General features: G+C 34.1%; 2 protein-coding genes across 12 annotated transcripts in view; one reads left to right on the plus strand and one right to left on the minus strand.

Annotated features, from left to right (window-relative positions):
- LOC136029010 (nucleic acid dioxygenase ALKBH1-like) overlaps positions 1-20,758 on the plus strand; it is a 92,811-nt gene that overhangs the window by 66,425 nt on the left and 5,628 nt on the right. For 4 of the 10 annotated variants that reach the window (XM_065707026.1, XM_065707024.1, XM_065707023.1 and 1 more), the window contains 4 exons: positions 4,686-4,800; positions 7,664-7,724; positions 10,279-10,472; positions 15,001-15,890. In XM_065707026.1, coding sequence (XP_065563098.1) covers positions 4,686-4,800; positions 7,664-7,724; positions 10,279-10,472; positions 15,001-15,247 — 617 coding nt within the window. In that variant the 3' untranslated portion in view covers positions 15,248-15,890. Of the gene's footprint in view, positions 1-4,685; positions 4,801-7,663; positions 7,741-10,278; positions 10,473-13,823; positions 14,623-15,000; positions 15,891-20,758 lie in introns of those variants that run through there. The other 6 variants (XM_065707028.1, XM_065707025.1, XM_065707022.1 and 3 more) reach the window with 6 other exon arrangements.
- The window catches only part of LOC136029006 (nidogen-like), a 258,905-nt gene continuing 254,981 nt past the window's right edge, over positions 16,835-20,758 (minus strand). For both annotated transcript variants that reach the window (XM_065707012.1, XM_065707011.1), the window contains exons 22-24: positions 19,037-19,145; positions 18,366-18,484; positions 16,835-17,030 (exon numbers count right to left, since the gene is read on the minus strand). In XM_065707012.1, coding sequence (XP_065563084.1) covers positions 16,942-17,030; positions 18,366-18,484; positions 19,037-19,145 — 317 coding nt within the window. In that variant the 3' untranslated portion in view covers positions 16,835-16,941. The remainder of the gene's footprint in view (positions 17,031-18,365; positions 18,485-19,036; positions 19,146-20,758) is intronic.

A 20,758-nucleotide genomic window follows, 5' to 3' on the forward strand; every position in this document is an offset into this window, starting at 1 on the left:
GGTATATGTACCCCTCCCCCCACATACACAATAATCCATTGGAACTCTTTTAAAATAGTATAATATCAATGTATAATAAATTTATACAACACTGTATTGTGAAGCAAATCAAATTAGTTAAATGGAACGTTCAATTAAATGTCAGAAACATATTTCTGTAATGAGAAGGGAGGTATCACCCTCCAGCACTGCAGGGTGATATTCATGCTGAATCTAATTGAAAGAATTTCTTACGAACACCCACCCATTGTACACACGCACACACACACCCACCATTTTCAATATGCATGTGAAGGCTTTTAGGTAGTTAAATAATTCGGGCATTTAATTGCGCTCTTTTAGGTATGAGATACCCCCCCCCAATCTTTACACACAGACCCGTCGTCTATCCTTTATAAGACCTTGCACAGTTATGTATCACTGAACATAAGTTCATGGAGAATCTAATGTATTAATTTAGTTAAATCAAGCTTTAAACTAAAGGATGTCCATATTTGCCGTTTATCTTATATTACCTAAACTATGTGACTTTTCAGGAAGGAATACGCCGCCATGTGGTATTACTTTCTCTGTAAACGAGGCCTCAATATATAGCTTTTTGATACTCATAATTGCTTTTCAATCTCAGAATTGCAAATCGATGGCAATTTTGGCCCTTCTTGGGGGTAAAATCGTAGTTGTATGCCACAAAATGGCAGAAAACGCCCCTATCCCCCGGCACAACCTTTTTGGTCACTGAAAAAGGGCACTAGAATTTGTATTTCCGTTCGAATAAGCCTCTCCCGATCCTCTAGGAACATTAGTTTGATACGGTCACCCCTGAGAAAAAGAAACAATAAATAAATGCGTATCCGTAATCTTTTTTTTTGAGAAAAAGTGCAAAATTTCACATTTTTGTAGATTTTGTGTGAAACGTCTAGTAGGGTTCTTTGATATGCGGAATCTATTCTTGTGATTTTCATTAAGATCGCATGAATTTTTGGGGATGTCTACCCCCTTTTTCGAAAATCAAGCAAATATTCTCAGGCTCGTAGCTATTGTTGGGTAACATTAAACCTATTGAATTTTACATATTTGGAATCAGCACAAAAAGCCAATTCTTTTAATTTATTAATTGTTATCAGACTTCTCTTTTTTGCTTTGAGTTACTATTGGGCGGAGTCGCTCCTCACTTACAGTTCGTTATCACGAACTGTAAAAAAAAATGGTATCGTATAATGAAAATGTGGCATAATGAAATGAAGCTAGGAACTTCTTTGAAATCGTCCCAGGTCCTTAAACTGATAGTATAATCATTTTACTCGTTATAAAATCACAATTCAGTTTCCTCATAAAACAAGCTAATTTTACTAGCAAAAAAAGTATTTTAATGTAATACATATACTTAGGCAAATAATCTTTATGCTATAATAGTTCAGTATACAGACTTTGCATAAATTAAGTCATTTACCCAAACCACTTTCGATCCTTGAGACTGCTAGCCTAGTAATCATCACATGATTAGGCTTAAAATTGCTACTGACTAGTTTACTGTCACGTAATAAACTCCTTAAAAGTTACCGTTTTACTTAATCCGTTTAAAATACGGAATTCTTGGTTAAACTTATGCTAAAATAAGCCAATTATGCAAGAAAATAACTGTTTAGTTAAGATTCGCTCAAATAAAATTATGTGTTCTTAAAGCATCAAGGACATAAAAATAAAACAGGTTTTTTTTGTCTCCTGAACCGATGATAAATCAATTCACGCGTAAAAAGCGCTATTTTCTGAGTTTTTTCTGTAGTCGTTTCAAGATTATGAAGTTTTTAGGGCAGTACCATATTGTCGTCAGTGTTGCCACTTTTGACCATGAATATAAATCAGAGGAAATTCATTACTTAAATTTGAAAGCGAATTTAATCCGTAAAACCTACCAATCTGTTGATTTCCAGTGACAGTTATGCTTTCAAAAGAAAACCTCATCTTCTTCAGCTGTTTGGTGGTGTCTATCTTTTGGTTATTTTTGCTTATATTTAACCCATGTTTTCTTTTTTTAAATAAAAAAACTAGTTTTCTCAAACGAAAGTTAAGAGTGTCATTATAGCTCAAAACGAAGAGAAATTATTCTATATCAGGGTGACCCCCCCTCCTCAACTCCTTCTCTTAATGCTAAAGTTTAACTCTTTGTCACAATCCTTTAACGAAAAGTGCTCAAACACAAGGGCCGTTAAATTGGAAATAGAATTATTTTTGAAACACTATAAAACTTTAGAGTAAAGAGCGAGTCGTTGAAGAGGGGACAACTCCACTGCTGTATGGAGCAACTTATGTTCTTTGAAAGTTTTAATGTTGCTATTTACTCTCATTTGAGAAAGCTTGTTTTTAGGTTTAGAATGTTTAGAATCAAAATGAATAATATATTTTGTAGTTGCATTGGCTGCAATCAAAACTTTTTGGACTTTCAGTTTCTATTGACAAGGATTGCTTAGAGTTCGTTACTATGAGCTCTTAGACCCAAGGCTCTTTTGAATGTGAAAGAGGGCCACTTCTCCCTCCTTCAACTACCCTTTTCACATTTAAGTTTAATAATCTTAAAATAATGCTTCGAAAATGGTATTTATCCCTAAATGAATGTGCCCCTCCAATATTTATTAGGAGTGTGGCTTTGAGCCGTCAAACATAATTTATAGGGTCTCATTTCAAAGGTTTTAAAGACGAATTCTTCAAAAAAACCTGCTTTATAGATTTGTTCTCCATGTATGTCATTAGGGGGGCAATGCCCCCGGGAATCAAAATGACATTAAACATTGTATGGAAACAGGGGATAATAAATATTAACATATACAATCTCTGAAAACAAAGCCCCTGATAGCACTTGTCCCCCCTCGAAGAAATCCGCTGGAAGGGCTCATGATACCCCATCCCCATTTTTCTAACTCTTTGCTCGTAGGCATGTGAATGTAATCTTTTATCCTACATGGAAAATATTATCTCAATGGGAGGGACGCTTTCACCCCCCAAAACTTTAAAGAAAAATTTAAGAAAACTTTTAAGAACTCACGAAAAAAACATTCCCGATAATCAAGAAGGATTGCTTAGTCTAAATGAAGAGATATTAGTCATTAATTCCTACACCAGTCACACCCCCTTTCTATATTTATCTGAAGGTGTGTTCAGACTTAGATAATTTGATTATTGAGATGTACTCTTTGAGTAATCTCTCCCCCATCCCCGCCTACACAATGACCCACCACTCTCCTTCATAATAGCTTATTTGCAATTATCACTGAACATAATTCTATGAAAAACCAAGTAAATCAACCTAGTAAAATAAAAGCATTAATTTAAGTGTATATATCGACCATTTAATTTTATGGACTGCGTGACTCTTCAGGAACGAATGTACCACCTTTTGGCATTACTTCCTCTACAACGGGAAAGCTCATTATATTGCTTTCAATACTTTTAAACTGGTTGGCTGTTTCAGAATTTTTAATCGTTGGCAACTTGGTCCTCCTTGTGGCAAAATCCCAATTTAATGCATCAAAATGGCAAAAAAGCCACTCTCTTGTGGCACAATCTTCTTGGCTATTAGAGACTCTAAAAATGGTACTTGGAATTTTACTTTCTCCTTACCCTATTTTTAGGACTTTTGGATCGATGTGATAAAAACATCCTAATAAACACACATCCATATTCGTTCTTCTGCGAAAAAAAGCAAAATGTTGTATTTTTGTACTTAGGAGCTTGAAACCTCTACAACAGAGTTCTCCGATATGCTGAATTTGATGATATGATAGTCCTAACCTAACTTGTCATGGCTTTTTCTGTAATTAGCCATGACTTGATGCCTACAACTATTCTATTTTAATTCATTGTCAAGCATTGATTGTCAAGATCATTTGTGTGTTTCCTCCATTTTTTTGAAAATTTTGTCAGGCTCGCCGGTTCTGATAAGAAAAACTTTAAATTTAATGAATTTATATATTTTAATCAGCATAAAAAGCCAATTACGTTGATTAATTAGTTCTTACCGGTTGCATACTGTTTAGAATTTTGGTTATTATTATCTTAAGTCGCTCCTTATTTGTAGATCATTACCATGAACTGCTTGATTTGGCGCCTGCCAATGCCAAAAAAAACTACAAAACTAAGTACCAAAAAGTCGTTTTCGTCAAAAATTGAATTCCTGGTTTTCCCTAATTTTTAAGATGTATAGTTCCACTTGACTTGCTCAAATAATCAAATGTAATTTTTACTGTCTTTGGTACTTCAGAGACTCTAAAAACGAATCTTCCTATAATTGCATAAAAAACAGCTTTATAAAAATAGCTTGAAAATAACTGCAAATATTGAAAATTCGGTTTCATCAGTTATGTTTTATCATTAATTCCTTTAGGAATATAAAATTTGATCAGTGCCGAGAAGTGGAAAATAGACGAGAAGGAAATTGTGCAATGATTGACGAAAGAAGGAAGGAAACTTTGGAAGAATCAAAATTTTAAAAAAGAATGACATTTATAAACAAAAAGAAAAATGGCGAAGAAATTCTGACTAAAAGGAAATCACCAACCATCGATCATATTGCGGTTCTATCAGTCTGATTACTTTTGATTGTATAGACTACATAATGATGAATTATTATGTTTCAGAATTGAAATTCTTTAGCAAAGATTGTAGTGTAATCCCCCGTTTGTTTATTTCAGGCCTACTCTTAGTAAAAGGTTGCTTTACTGTAGATGGCGAAACATATTGGGCTTCTCAGTGCCTTTACTCATATTCTTTATCTCCAAGCAAAACAAACATTGGCACTTTAGACATGTAAGTCTTTTTTTTTATTTCCTTGTTTGTCTTTCGTTTTTTTTCCAATTTCAGAATTCGAGATTTATTTTTGATTTGTTTTGTAATATCATTTTTATTAGTTGATCAAAACAGTTTTTTGTCCTATATTATTCATTTATGTATACATTTGACTCCACTGCTATCTATATATTTCTGCAAGGTTGACAAAAACTCTAGACTGCAAGTGGTAAAAACGTCAATTGTTTCTTTTTGTAAAAAAAAAAGAAGAAAGAAACTTGGTAAAATCCAGATATCTGCATAAAATAAAAGGTAGTAGAAACCAGAAAGTATTAAAGCAAGAACTATCATTGTCGCTGCTCATCTTTCGGAGTGTTAAAGGCTTCTGATCCTTCAGCCACAAAAGATGTAGAAAGTAGAAGGTCCAGGGTGTCTTTTATAGTTGAAAAAAGCTTGGAAAATTAAGAAAGTAAGTCTGCGAACCAAGACTAGAATATTGGTAGCTACAATATTGACAGCGGTCAAGTATGGTTCTGAAACCCGGGTTCTTTGGAAGACATATGAAAATTTGTCCATTGTTTTCCAAAATAATTGTTTACGATAGAGAAAAGTGGAGACGGCTAGGACAAAATTTGTGGACGATGAAGGAAGAATTGCTAAGGATTGTAATTTTCGTCCATTTATCTAGAACCAAACGAAAAGCAGGTCTTTCCCTAATGGGGAAGAGAGAGATCATAAGAAAATATTTAAAGGAAAACCTCCTCGACCAAAATATTAATAAATTATATCCAAATATAGAGTGAATGTCGTTTTTTGTAAGCTAAATTCATTCCCGCTTTGAGACTGTGTTTAACCCCTCCCCCGTTTATTCTCAAATACCATGTAATCTTTCTTTTTCCTTTCCTTGTTAAATTCTCGCAGTCTCATTAATTAGCTAATTTAAAAATTAATAGTCTGGTGGTGACTCATTGGCTGGTCAAAAACCAGAGTTTCACGATTAACAACGGTGGGGTAGTAAAGGAGAGCGTAAGCCATTGACTTGGGCTTCCAGGTGCGCGCGTGCTTCACTCTTTGATGCTTATGATTGGCTAAATTACTTTAAGCCGTACTCCATTGCGCTTCACGCGCCAAACAGGAGTCAGAGTGCTCCTTTTATTTCAGTTCAGTATGTTTTTGTGAGCTGATCTGTAAATAGTAACATTTCGTTTCACTTTTCTTCATAGACTTTCTCTATCATTTATTCCACTAGGTAAGAGAGTTCCCCAGAGAGAGAAAAGAGTGGTTTGGGGAGTACGAAAGAAGTCCAATGTTTTTTTGGGATATCTTCCCCAAGGGAAGATAACGTTTTAGGATGGACGATTATGGGCTTGTGGCACCGTGTGACAAATACTTTGGCACTTACAGTGCATAGATAATACACTTGTAGTAGCCGTTCTGGTCATAGTTCTGGTCACCCTGCAGCACAAATTCCGGTGAGGTTAGAATTTGTAGAAGTCTGTGATCTGTCACAGGTAGTCCGTGAGAGACCATGGGCTACAAGACCCACACTATTGGCATCACGGCTGGCACTGGTTGCAAAACTGATATCTCTTGCGCTGATGAATGAAATGTAACGCATTCGTGAAGTGACTGAAAATATTCTGAGAAATGCTATTGACTTAGCTCTACTATGGTCGTTTACAGGTGGAAGGCTGTGGACAAAAAGGGTTGTAACCAGATTGAAATGGTCAACCAAGAAAGGGGATATTGAATTTGTAATAATCTTAGCAAATTTTTCAGTTGTTTTGATGGGTTTCTTCCCGAAGAAAGAACCACTATTTGACGTTTGACCAGTATCTCATTCTCATACTGACTCTTTCTTCTAAACTGTAGTCTCTCTTGAATTTGTTCTGGTCACATTTCTCGACCCTTAAAGTCTAAAGGTGACACGAACGATGATTTTAGGGCTCTTCTTACTCAGAGTCTTGTCAAACCACATGTGAAAATGGTAACGCAAGATAAATACTGGAAAGGCTAACTTTGTGTACAGAATTAGTGATTTTAAATCTTGTATAGTTAAAGAAATTGTGTTTGGTGCTTGTTAAAAAAAGGGCCTTGAAAATACGGGTAAGTTTGACTTTTCTCATGGTTTCACTTGGTGCACCAAAAATACTCGAAAAGTAAAGTGGTAGCCTTGAATATACAGTTAAGTTTGCAAATTTTCTCAAGGTTTATCTGGTGCGCCAAAAATTAAATTTTTGAGTCGGAAACTGAAATAATGGCTTTGGATATTCGGGTAAATTTGAAAATTTCTCATGGTTTTACTTGGTGGGTAAAAGTTAACTTTTTGGCTCTAAAACTGAAATCATGGTCTGGAATATACTGGTATGTTAAGAAATTTTCTAATGATTCTACTTTCTGTTCCAAAATTGTTAACGTTTTATCAAGACTGAAATCGGGTACTTTTTGTTGGTACCATTGTTTTGTATTGCGTTTTTTCAGATTCCCTTGCTGAAAAGGAAAGTATATCCGCTCTGCTTCATGCAGCTCTACTAATTGGTGCTTACAGTTGCCAGATTGGGAATACAAAAGAAAAGGAACCAAAGAGGTTAACAGAGGAGAACTCTTAAAGAGGACTTTTTGATGGGCAGGCAAAAAAAAAGATGAAAACTTGATTTATGACTAAGTTCCAAATGTGCGTAATCTAGGAAACACGCTGAAATAATGTTACAATTTTAGTAAACTTTTCTGAAAACACTTTTGTAATCCGTTTACTACATCGCTACAAGTACGATGCACCAAGTGCTATAACCCAATGTACTCGGTGAAAAAGTTGAAGATCACCTGATATTAATTGAAGTAATTGAGACAAGTTTTATTATTTACTTTTGGATTTATATTTCAGGGTTGATTATCAAAGACTACGCTGGGCGACAATTGGCTATCATCATGATTGGGATACAAAGGTTGTATGTTTAAAATGTATACAATTCAATCATTTTGTTCATTTCCTTAATGTGTTGTTGTAGCCTAATGACATAATACGTGGCTTCTTAACCACCCTTAATTTGACCAAGCCTTAAGACCGACGAAAAAGGTGGCTTGAAAGATCAATTTATTTCTTTCCAGTTAGTTTCAAGCACCATCGACAGACTTCGTTAGATGACCGGTGGAAGGGGTTGTTAAAGCCTGGAAGCATCAACACGTACATTATTATTATTATTATTTGTTTATTTTTTTTTATACTGAAAAATGGTAGTCCAATCCTTTTCAAAATCATAGCCACATATTCATCCAATGTGAAAAATTGATTTCTATACTACGCTAGTCTTATTGGCATTTTCAGACGCGTCAAGTTATATATTAGTTAACCGGCTAAGTCATATTTAAACAACTCAAACCTTGGTTCTAGATAATTTACATGGCCTGGCTTACAATGAGGTATGTTGGCCCCTGTGCTTACTTTTGCTTGGAGCAGGACTAGGCGTTTTTTCGCCACACATGTCATCTGAAATTCAGATATTACATGGGAATTTATTTTACTGAAAGTTCCCCGGCTCACAGTGACTGAGCTTGCGGAGTTACACCACTGAGCCCCGCCCCAAGCGAAATGATTGAAGATGTAATGATTTAAAACCTTGTCTCGAAGAACATTGGATTGCAAGTCTAGTGTGCCAACCGCTCGGCTAAGTCCCCTGGTAAAGGAAACAAATTTTGTTTCTTTTTGTTTAGCTTCAATCAATGGTTTAATGTTTCCAGTGAATATCAAAAGTTTGTCTCCGTGTAGGTTTAACAGACCAGCGTTGTTAGTAGTTCAAAACTATAGTAAGACTTTTTGATTACGTTAAGACACTTTTTAAGGCAAACTATCTTGGAGAAAACCTTCATTTGTTTTTGATGTATTAATTTAAATATGCTAAGTGATATTTTGGTCAATCTAAGTGCACTTATTTTTTTCGTTTTACCATTTACACCGTTTAAAAACTCAAAGCTGAAGAGGTGTGTGTCAAGGATAATTAATTGTAGTAATGGGAAGAGAAATAGAGTAAGAAAGAAGCGTAAATTGAGAAGCAGGAGGAGAGAAGGGAATATTGAGGAACAAGAAAAATGCCAAAGTAGCCAAGTAACAGTAACTAGACTACAGCACGAAATCTTAGAGGCATCAAATCCCTCTAAAAAATATCGTATGTGTTGAGACGGGAAGCGCTTCTTAGCATATTCTAGCAGATAGTTTCCTTAAAGTAAAGGTTTTAAGCGAGTAGATGTATTGATTAATTGTGTTTCCTCCTTCATATGATGCCATACAGGAATGTATGCAGAAGACTTTCAGGTCAGGGCTCTTATGAAATGTCTAGATGCTTAGATTTTTCCCCATATTTTGAGTTTTATTCGCCTATTTTCTGGGGTTTTGAGGAACTTTTCCCAATCCCCTTCCTCCTGTTATGGGTTTATGTACATTTACCTGATTTTACACTCTTGTTTGTGTGAAAAATACCTTCCTGCGTCTATTCTGAAAGAATTCAAGACAAGGGGCTTAAGTAGATATTGCTAATTATTGTTCTACTGTCTACTGTAGTTAAAAAACTGAACATTCGAATATTTGAGATAAGGGTTGCCTTGTCAAATACGCTTGTAGGTTCAGGTCATAACAACCGTCAAAAAATCTTCCGGGGGAAGGGGGGGCGATATTAAGGGCTTTCTTTTTACTAAGGTTTAAATGGGAGTCTATTAGTTTTTATAAACTTTTTAATGTCTTCTTGTTTTCAAGGTGGGGGAAGAGGGATATCTTCCCTTTCCTCACAGTTGCCTACTGTTAAATAATGAATCAGTATTAAATATTAACAGAACTAATCGATTAGGCATTGCTGTTTGAACGTCACCAACAACGCTTATTGTTTGTTGTTACAAAAGCCCGCAAAGACGTAAAATTGTGATAATTTAGGCATGGTTAACGTATCCACCAAGAAAAAGTTTCTGACTAGTAATATTGTAAGAGACTTTGCTTGTTTTGAATCTGAGATTTGCCAAAAGTTCAAGTAATGGGTATATTTGCGTAGTAAATGGCAACCTAGGATTAAATTCTGATGTATTTCATAAATGAAACGACAGTGGAATTGTTTTAGGAGTTGGGAAGACTTTAGATTCCTTTGCTGATGCCAGTTTTAAGGATATTCTTGATAGTCCTGATTCCAATTTATTGTTCTACCGCCAATTTACATGAGCATATTTACGAAATGTTTTTACATGTTTTATTATAATAACAAAAAATAAAGAAAAGTCGGAACAGGTGTCATTACTAAAACCTTCCTTTGAAACAAAAAAAGTTTGATATTGTGTGATAAAAAAAAGAAGAAGAAAAAAAAGAAGAAGAAGAAAAAAAAGACTGTACCGGTGTACATTCAACGTCCCTGTTAAATATTATTTCCTTTCTTGACTTTTTAAATTAAAATCGAGATACATTCTATTTCACTCTTCATCTTTAGCAAATCGCTCTTTTTCCAAGTTTATACTTTCCTGTAGGTTTACCGAGATGATAATCGTTCACATTTTCCTCCAGATTTGAAGCGTCTCATTGAGAAACTTGCTGAAATACTAGGATTTTACAACTTTGTAGCTGAAGCAGGGATTATAAATTACTACCATATGAATTCAACTCTAAGTGGGCATACATATCATTCAGAATTAAACAAAGATGCTCCTCTTTTCTCTATTAGGTAAAGGTTTTCTGAAATATTTTCGTTAGTCCTACATGCAGTCGCTAAGTAATAGTCACTACTTGTCGCTAAATCATTTGAGACATAATTAATACTTTTAACGGATTTACATTAAAATATGATTATGCTCGGCTAGTATTAGTAAGTGCAATTATTTTTTATTGATAAAATGGTCATCACGAAATCAAGTACATACTTCTAAAGTTCACAATCGAGATTTACACGACCTTACTATAGATTTTTATTATTTGTTTTTTAAAATGTCTAAAATTGGGACACAGTCTAAGATTCAAAGTTGGTTTGTTGTTGTGGCTGTCGTTTTTTCTCCTTCTTCTTCAAGAATTGATGACTTTTCCAGGAAAAATTAAAACTATAGATTGACATTAGTCCAAATATTATAAAACAAGATTAACTGTTAGGAATATTTTAAAATATATCCGAAATAAGTGAAAGAGAGGAAGTGATACAAAATAAAAAGTTTGGAATGAAAAAGTAATACAGAAAAAATTTAAATTTCTGCTTTTGTAGCCTTCCATGAATTTGACGTGCAAACGATCTAAGGCTCATTATTCTTATTCTTTATGTTTGCCTTTAGTAGTTTAAATCATATACGCCCAAATTATGTGCACCCAATATTGACCAAAGGTTTTTTTCTTTTTTTGTCTCTTTCTCTCCGTCTCTTAACAGTCGTTGTAGGTTGGCATTTAAATCAAACAGTTCGTGGTAACGAGCTGCAAATAAAGAGTGACTCGGCCCGATAGTAACCGAAACTCTAAAAAAGGAATTTAAACAGCAATTGACACCTCAAAAGAATCATATTTTTGTGCTGGTCTGGAGTTTTATTTTCGTTGGTTTTCAATATTAATATTTCTCTTTTTCTTTCTTTATGTATTGTTTCTATGTATTTAAATCTATATTTACGCTATATTTAAGCATCATAAAACCCTATTGTAGAGATTGTGATGGCCCCAGCCGTGTAGAAGATAAAAAGTCAGGCAGAATTACCATCCATGCGAACAATGTTATCCCTTTCCATCCACCCAGAATTCTGTAGTAAGAGTGTTATTTAGGACTTATTCAAGAAAATTACTGTTCATCAAAAATTTTGACCAAATGCTCAAATTGTGCTCAAAATTTCAATTAAAACCCGACATTTTATTTCTTAAGTGGAAAAAATTAAAAATTCCGACTCAATTTACAACTGTTGATATACGCAATTTATCAGCAAGAAATCAAGAATTTGTAGGGTCAGTACCCCGCATCATATCTTGGTTATGCCTGGGTATGAATTGAAAACGATCAGAAATTAAATAAAAAATGCAAGTTTTTTCAGCTGAAAGTAAGGAGCAACGTAAAAACTCAAAGAAACAGAAACTATTCCGTATATGAGGGGACTACTCCCTCCTTTACCTCTCGTTCTTTACGCCAAAGTTTGACTTTCTGTCAAACTCTACGTCCATGAATAGTTTTGATAATATTTTGAACAATTTTATATCATTTCTACGTTTTCCGAAATAAAAAAGACCTCAATTTAGTATCAAATAGTTTGAAAAATGACGTCTGATTACACAGATCTTTTAACTATGCGAATTTTGTGCCGCCTCTATGTGGTTCGCTGAGTGGCCTCACATATTTGTCATTTCCAATTTTTTGTCTTTGTCAATTAAAAACGAGACCCTATTTTTTTTTTTGCTTGGGCTAGGATGCCCCATAGGTTTCCAGAGGATGAACCCTCAGGTGAAGGATGGCCTTATGGAAGAATGGAAGAATTATTTCTGGGAGGAGGGCTCCAAACTCTAAGAAGTAGTCTTTTACAACAAAAATTTTGCGGGGAAAGGGTGATTCTTCTGTTCAGAATAATCGCAGGAGGGTATTATTCTCTCTCCTTCGATCAGTCACCAATCAAAATATTATCCTTTTCTTCCGAATTTTGCCATCGTTTTGACTCTTGCGCTTTCTGATGCTGTTTTCACGTTCTAAATGTGTCATGAGAGTGAGATTGCAGGTTTTTTGTATCTTTTTCCCCATCAGACCACCCCCCTCTTCTCTGCCGTATAATTACCATAAATTTACGAAAAAAAAATCCTGTTATTTGCCATCTGGAGTCCACCCATGACAGGTATAGGAAATCTTTTATACCCTCATTTGCCGAGTGGAGTACATTGGTATTAGGTAGTGGCCAGTATTGTCGCTCTTTCTTTTTTTCTCTCTGAAATTCTCTTAGTGTTATAGGCAGTAAACTTTTGCATTTAAACTAGTTTGCCTCAATATAAGGTTAATGGTTAAGGTTAAAGGTTAATGAGTTTATAGTTTGACATTATTGTATGTAGCTTTTGACCGTGTTTTAAATTAGAGCAATGTGAAGGATAGTACAAAAATATACAAGGGCCTTGGGTTGTACCCTGATTAGCATCAGGAATCTCTTGATTGGTGATTTTCAAAACCTTCTAAGAAGAAAACTTTTTGGAACCATCACCAAGGCCCAATTTGCAGAATTGTCCAATCTCAGAATTGTAATTGCAATTTTGTCCCTTCTTGGGGACAAAATCGTAGTTTTATGCCACAGAATGGCGGAAAACGACACTATCCCGCGGCAAAACATTTTTGGTCACTGAAAAAGGACACTGGAATTTGCAATTTCGGTTCGAATGACCCTCTCCCAATCCTCTAGGACCATTAGTTTGATACGGTCATCCCTGAGAAAAAGAAACAACAAATAATACATATCCGTTATTTTTTTCCGGAAAAAATGCTAAATTTCCCATTTTTGTTGATTTTGTGTGAAACATCTACATTAGGGTTCTTTGATATGCTAAATCTATTCGTGGGATTTTCATTAAGATCGCATGGGTTTTTGGGGATGTTTACCCCCTTTTTCGAAAATCAGGCAAGTATTCTAAGGCTCGTAGCTTTTGTTGGGTAACATTAAACCTATTGAATTTTATATATTTGGAATCAGCATTAAAAAGCCAATTCTTTTAATTCATTAGTTGTGATCAAAGTTCTTTTTTCTACTTTGGGCTACTTTTGGCTACTTTTTGAGCTTACATTTTTCGATCCCCGAGACTGCTAGCCTAGTAATCATCACATGATTTGGCTTAAAATTGCTACTTATAAGCTTACTGTCACATAATAAACTCCTTAAAAGGTACCGTTTAACTTAATTCACTTAAAATATGGAATTCCTGGTTAAACTTATGCTAAAAAAAGCCAATTATGCAAGAAAATAACGGTTCAGTACTTAAATAAAATTTTGCGTTCTTAAAGCACCAAGGACATCAAATTAAAACTGATTATTTTTCTCCTGCACCGATGATAGGTAATTCCCACGTAAAAAGCGCTATTTTCCAGATTTTTCCTTTGGTCGTTGCAAGATTATGATGTTTTTTGGGCAGTACCGTATTATCGTCAGTGTTGCCACTTTGAACCATGAAGATAAATCAGAAGATATTAATTAGTTTATTTTGAAAGTGATTTTAATCCGTAAAACCTACGAATCTGTTCATTTCCAGTGACCTTGGGTTGCATGCTGATTGACATGAGGAATATCTTGATTGGCAATTTTTAATACCTTCTAGAAACAAAATTTTTGGACCAATCACCCGGGCCCAATGTGTAGAATTCAAAGTGAAATTGGTTAAATTTGAAAGCGATTTAAATCCACAAGACCTACCAATCTGTTGATCCCCAGGTCCTGGGGCTGCACCCTGATTGACATTAGGGTGCAATCCCGATGTAGGCTTGTAACGTCTAAAAGAATGCGTCTTGTTTTATGATGTCTATTTCACCATTTTTTTGGCTTTATATTTATAATCTTTATGTTCGTATGACGTGAACGCCATTTTGGTCATTGGAGCTTCTGAGAACTCATTTTGAAATAAATGTTCTCCTTCAATATTGAAAATTGTTAACATTAATGGCCACTAAACGTAGGTGGGTTTCAAAACTGAATTATAATTAATGGAAATTAATTGTTTGTTATTATTTTCCTTCAAGACAGTAGATAAAACAAAATCATAAGCAATTGTTTGAATGTTTCTCACAAAGGATTAGACATAGTAAGGTTGCAGATCTGACTTAACTTTTGCTAAAAAAAAAACAAAAAACAATAGTAAAGTAAAAAAAAAGATATCAATAGTAACAAAAAAAAATATAATACAACTTCTGGTACGATTTGAGATCCCATCTGATTTGGTTAGTTAATATTATGTAACAAGTCTAACAGGCGTAATGTCCTCCTAAGCACACTGCCTTCTTAAGTGCGAAAGATTTTCCTTAACAAATCCCTACTTTCGCCAATGTATATTTTAATGAAGTCAAAGACTGTGTCTGATTAATCGTTTTATGATATACTTTATTTTGTTGGGAACTTGGTATTATTTCTAAGGAAACTGTAGCTTTTCCAGGAACGAATAATGTTTATTGACTCCTTATAAAAATTTTACTCAAAGAAACTAATTTCAACAACGAGAAAAAATATGTATATGTAAGTTTTCTTGTAATCCCTTTTCTTTTTCTTATTTTGCAGCTTCGGTCAATCTGCGCTATTTCTCCTAGGAGGATTGACAAAAGAAGAAGACCCCTCTATTATCAAATTAGAAAGCGGGGATTTTTTAATTATGAGTAGAGAAAGCAGACTTTGTTACCACGGTGTGCCTAGGATCTTAAAGTCTGAAAAACAAACTTGGCTATCCTGTGATTCCCATGGTAGAACTCTTTCCTATTTGAATAACAATCGAATGAATGTTAATGTACGACAAGTAAATTTTTATTAATTTTTCTATGAATGTGAAATCTTAATTTTTAATAATGTTACAAAAAGAAATTTGGTTTTGTTTGAGGGATGAAGTAATTTTAAGCCGTTTTTAAGCCTTTTAATTTCAAGGCTCTTAATTTTAATTTAAAGCCTTTTTGGAATTTTGTGGCTTACACGAGACACCATCAAATACATAATAATATACCATCAAAATTATTCAGCGCCTTCTTTATACGTTTTTACTGCTTGTTACCATGCTGTATAAAGAATAAACCTGAAATGAACCCTTGCACCATCCATTTCTTCTTTTCAGTGGTTGTTGAAAAAACTAGCCAATTATTTTACACCACGAACATCCAAGTCTCAGCTTGTATGATCTTTTCATGATGCTGGTATTATTGAAGTAGAAAAATTGTTAGAATTCTGAATTTTTTGGACTTGAAGAAATCCTCCCTGGGTATATGCCTGAGTTGGGGTAAAGGAATAAAAGGCTAGTCTATGACAGTACTTGCACAAGAGATAAATAGAAAAAGTTTCAAAATAGTGCAGAAATTATTACAAGGTAATTAAAAATTAGCTTCTGAATATTTGTTTAGCAAATTGGTTCTTCATATGTTTTTGTATTTTCTTTAATATGACGGAAATAAATTGCTCCAAGGAAGTATTCTTCATTGATTTGTAAAATTCGATTTCGTTTCCGTTTATTGCTGTGTTAATTTGAAACTCTATGGTTGGCTGTCCCGTTTGTGCTTATTGTTAAAAATGCTTAGCAATGAAAATTATGAACTTCAGAAAATCATGCTCTTATGGACAAATTGCTGAGCTACCAACGCCAATTGCTGATGCCACTAAAATTCACTGGTGGTAAATTACAAACACAATTTTCTACTGCATTATTTGGGGTCTTACAACTCAAGAGCTTTCGTTTTGATCAAAGTTACTAGAAATGTAGAGCGTCACGTGAATGGAATCGAATAAGTAAATTACACAAAAAACTGGTCCCATAAGCGGAATAGTGATACAGAGCTACATTTGAAAAGCACAGGCAGCCTTAGGATTTATTATTTATAATAATAGCTGCGTTTATTATTTATAATAAGGTTAGTTTAGATTAGGTCAAAAAGTTTTTAAATTTGAATTTGGGGTAGAAACGATTATTATATTCGTAAAGAACATAAAAAAAGGCATCAAGTCAAAATCTTTTAATAATGTTAACAGGCACCCCTGTATCAATTAACTTAGTGATATAGTAATCAATATATAACTGTATCAATATAACTTAGAGCTATAATAATAGCTTATTATTTATAATAATAAAAAAAGGCAACTTTAGGATTTTTTGTGTTAGTTCCTGGTCTTTGCATTGTTGTATAGTCTTCATTGTTATGGTTTATTATACTGGATGTTGCATAGCTTAAGTATGGGAAGCTGCCAGGGGAAGTGGTGGGATTAAAATGGTCATCATTCTTTCTGAAGTCTATTTAAGAACTATTTTAAACAAGTAAAAGAAAAAATATCTTAGTTTAATTTATCGATTGATTAATTTTCAAATTCAGTTTTTACTCCGTTGAAAATAACTGCTATAGTGTGAGAGTTGACACATAAATTTCACAATACCCATTTAGTTTGATTTATTGACACCTATGAAAATATCTAAATTTAACAAATAGTTTTTCCTTATTTTTCACAGAAGCTTCAGTTTCTAAGCAGTAATTATAGGCAGACACGTGCAAACTGAATGCTGGTTGTGCACAACTTATTAGAGCCACAACCTCCATTGTCTTGTGTGCATGGACCATCACCTAGAAAATAAGAGCATAAAAACGCTTATACCGCTTGTAAACGCTATATAAACGCTTATACCGATATCTGTAAACAAGGAGGGAGTATATAAAGTGCCTTTGAAATTTCTCTTAAAAGATTTCATTTGTAAGCAGTAATAATAGATAGATGTATTTATATTTAATGCCCATTAAGGACATTTTATCAGAGCCACAACTTGCATTATGTTTCGGCTGGTCGTGATTGTAGCAATAGCTGCAATATATTAAATAGCGAACCACTGCCACTAGTAACCAAAACTAAAAAACGCTTTTATAATTAAAATTTCTAAATTAAAAGAAGTTGTAATTTGACTCTTATTCAAGAATGGCAGCTGTTATCCATATTAAGCTTAAAATTGAAAAGCTATGACGAGAATAAACTTATAAATTTTTGATAAGAGCTTCAGAACTCAAAGGTGGTGGCAAATCACAACCCTAAAATAGATGGGAAAATGAAAAGGGTTAGTCTCTGGAAAATAATGAAGTCTTGTGGAAAACTTTGTAAAAGCTGCATTATTTCTCTCAAAAGTTAAGTGTACTAGTTATTGTACTTATTGCTTTAATTTGTTTTAAAATCAACCATATTTATGTCGATTTTTTCATAATTCATTGATAGAGACGCAATCCTTCTGTCAACATAAGATAATTTAAGTTTCAGGATTATAAAAAAGACTTTGAAAAGTAAAATTTCAGAATGGATGCTTGTAAACATTAGTACTGAAAATAAAAAAAAATAAATAAAGAGGTTGACTTCAAATATAGTATAATACAAAAATTCCTAGGGAAAGAACGAGGTTGGTTAGGAAGAAGGATGCGAAAGATTATTAATTATTTAATTAATTGATTAATTATTCGAAACACTTCAATTATTTAATGTTAGTTTACGACTTGAAAACTGACAAAGGCCAGGTTTACGTAATACCATTCATGACCCTACAGGTTCTAATGTCTTGACCAGATCTCTCTGTTTTTGCTTGCGAGTAGCCTATCAGATGCGGATGCCATTCTGAGCACGCTAATCTTACTCAGTTCTTAGTCGTAAAAAAAGAAAACATTATAAGCCCTGAATTAAGCTGGGAATTTAAGCACAACTTCAAAAGTAGCTAGAAAGCTGGAATATAAATTTAAGTATAAGGTATCAGTTCAGAGTGCATAATTTTCTGCAGGAAATGTGTAAACGCTGTTCCTCTGTAGAAGTAAAATTATTTCGGTCAAGTTTACAGTTGATGTTCTAATTTAATTGGTTTCATCAACTGAAAAGAATTTTAAATTGGAACCTTAAATTTAGGTTTCGATTTACAATAGAACTCGTACCTGTAGGGCAAGAATTTGGTACAGCTACAATTCCGTACAGTTTCCCGTGGCCACCAAATGGCACTTCAATTGATCCGCTATACAGTCCTGTACTTTTATCCGCCACTAAGACTTTTTTCCTGCCAAAGAAAAATTTTCGTTATAAAAAATCTATCAGGAGTATTCTTAGAAACATCACTGACGTCACTCTTCATAGAACCAGTGCATCCAAATTTTAGTTATTTCTTAGGTGGAATCAAATTTTGTTTTCATAGTGGTTCAATGAGAGCTATGAACATTTGAACATTTCTATGAAAATGTACCAGAAAAATGTATTTCTTTCTAATTATTAACTAGCAAAATAAAATGCATCAAGTACTATAACCATATGGCTCAATTTGATATTTCCCAAGTGGAGTTCCGAAACGAGCAAATTTGTGGCTCATAAAAGTATTTTATGTGCTAAATCAGATGTCAGTTAGGGTTTTTAAGTTATTTCAGACCAGAGGGCCACGCTGGGAAGATGATAACCACGGTAAAAAGAGCAAGACAAGATTTTTTTTTGCATTGAGTCTTAAGTGAAGCTGTTTAAGATTTTCTTTGTGGTAGGCTAGGGCCGTGATCATTGTGATATATTAAATTCGACCAAAAATCATGCTTTTTTCGTTTCAAACATCAGAAAAATTACTTACTCTTCCCAGTCGGTCCAGTAAATCTGTCCCTCATAATTTGTGATGCCGAATGGATATTTTGCATTAACATTAAGTGAACGTCTTCCTTCTCCATCGACTCCAATGCATTCTGTAATGAAAAGAAACATAAAGAAAACCTTAAGAAAACGAGGCTTCAAGTCTTTAAACGTTTCATTCTAACCTACAGTTTGTGGAAAAATATACAAGATGCTTACATTCCACCCAGAAAAGTCGTTTATACCACAGTCAGGTATTCTCTCAAGCGTAATTCTTGACATGAGCAGAGTCTTTTGCTCATGCATTGGCAAATTACATATATTACAATCAATATTTATTATTTAGACATATTGTAATTTGTAAATGTTGAAATTTTCGAATTCTCAGTAGAGAGATTAAATAGCTTATTCGCTCTGTTAATAGAAAGGTTTCCCGCCCCAGTATATCACCCATCTTCTGTGGCATTAATCAAACAATTATACTTTGGAATATGCTGCAAAAACATAAAAACAAATGCCCGGTTTGACTGTAAAATCAGTAAACTCGATAAAATAAATAAAAGAGGTGACAGTGAAGATACGCAGCTTAATCTTGGTTATACGGAATGTAACCCTCATCTCACCGAAAAAAAATATTCAAGTATGTCGCAATTATATCATGGTAGGATATTATTATGGTATACGAATATCATGGAATGTCACCGTTATTTCATGTTGCATTATGTGAGTAATAGTACATAAATTAATTAATGTGTCACGTGCTTTGACGCTACAAAAGAAAAAAAATGTGGTTAAAAAAAGTGTGTTTTGACACTTTACGACCATGCGATTCAATACCAACAATACTTTGTGCTAACATTACATAGAATCACCGAGTAAAATGCTTGATATTTTTGGTATTTGTTTTATAACCAAAAGATAGTCGGGTCGATTGTCCAAAAAATGAAACACGTTTTTACATAGTGGCTTACAAATCGCAACAGGATTTAAATAGCTATACTCTAATGAATATCAGATATTTTTGTTTAGCTGTTTTAAGCACTAGCCCATGTAAATACTTTTTCGATTTATTTACAAGAGCGAATAAACTTCACATGGTGGAAATTTTTATACCCATATTGTAAAGTCCTAACAGGCAGAAAATCCAACCAAGTAAAAGTCGCTAGCACGAGAGTAGTGGTAACATCCCTGCATGTTATGATCTATTGAATATTGTCGCTAAATTTAAAATTATATCGCTGCTGTATTACTTCTATTACTACTAACAACTCACTGCAACACCAAGCCGCGTGATACCAGCACATCTACAGGCGCTTCTCTTCCATTCCAATCTATTCAAAGTCTCCCTCTTTACACCCACCCAGAATATTCCCATTTTCGTCAAATCTTTCCTTACTAAATCCTCCCACCCTAACAGGGGACGACCTGCTTTTCGTTTGGGCCTATACGATTGGTTGAGAAGGGCAATCTTTAGAAGCTTGTCATCCTTCATCCGTAGAACGTGCCCTATCCATCTCGACCTTTCTCTCTTTATAGCCCTAGAAAGAGGTTTGGGACCACACTTTTTGCACAGCCTACTGCATTGCTACAGTAAAATTGCTTCTGTACGTCATCAGAACCTAATTTTCGAGTGTTTTTTGTTTTATCTAGGTTATCAAAGGAAAAGTTGCTGCGATAGCCAACACTCGTCAAATGCATCAATTAACGGTTTTAGATGTTATTATAT

The sequence above is a fragment of the Artemia franciscana genome, chromosome 7 (assembly GCF_032884065.1).
Source record: "Artemia franciscana chromosome 7, ASM3288406v1, whole genome shotgun sequence".
NCBI lineage: Eukaryota > Metazoa > Arthropoda > Branchiopoda > Anostraca > Artemiidae > Artemia > Artemia franciscana.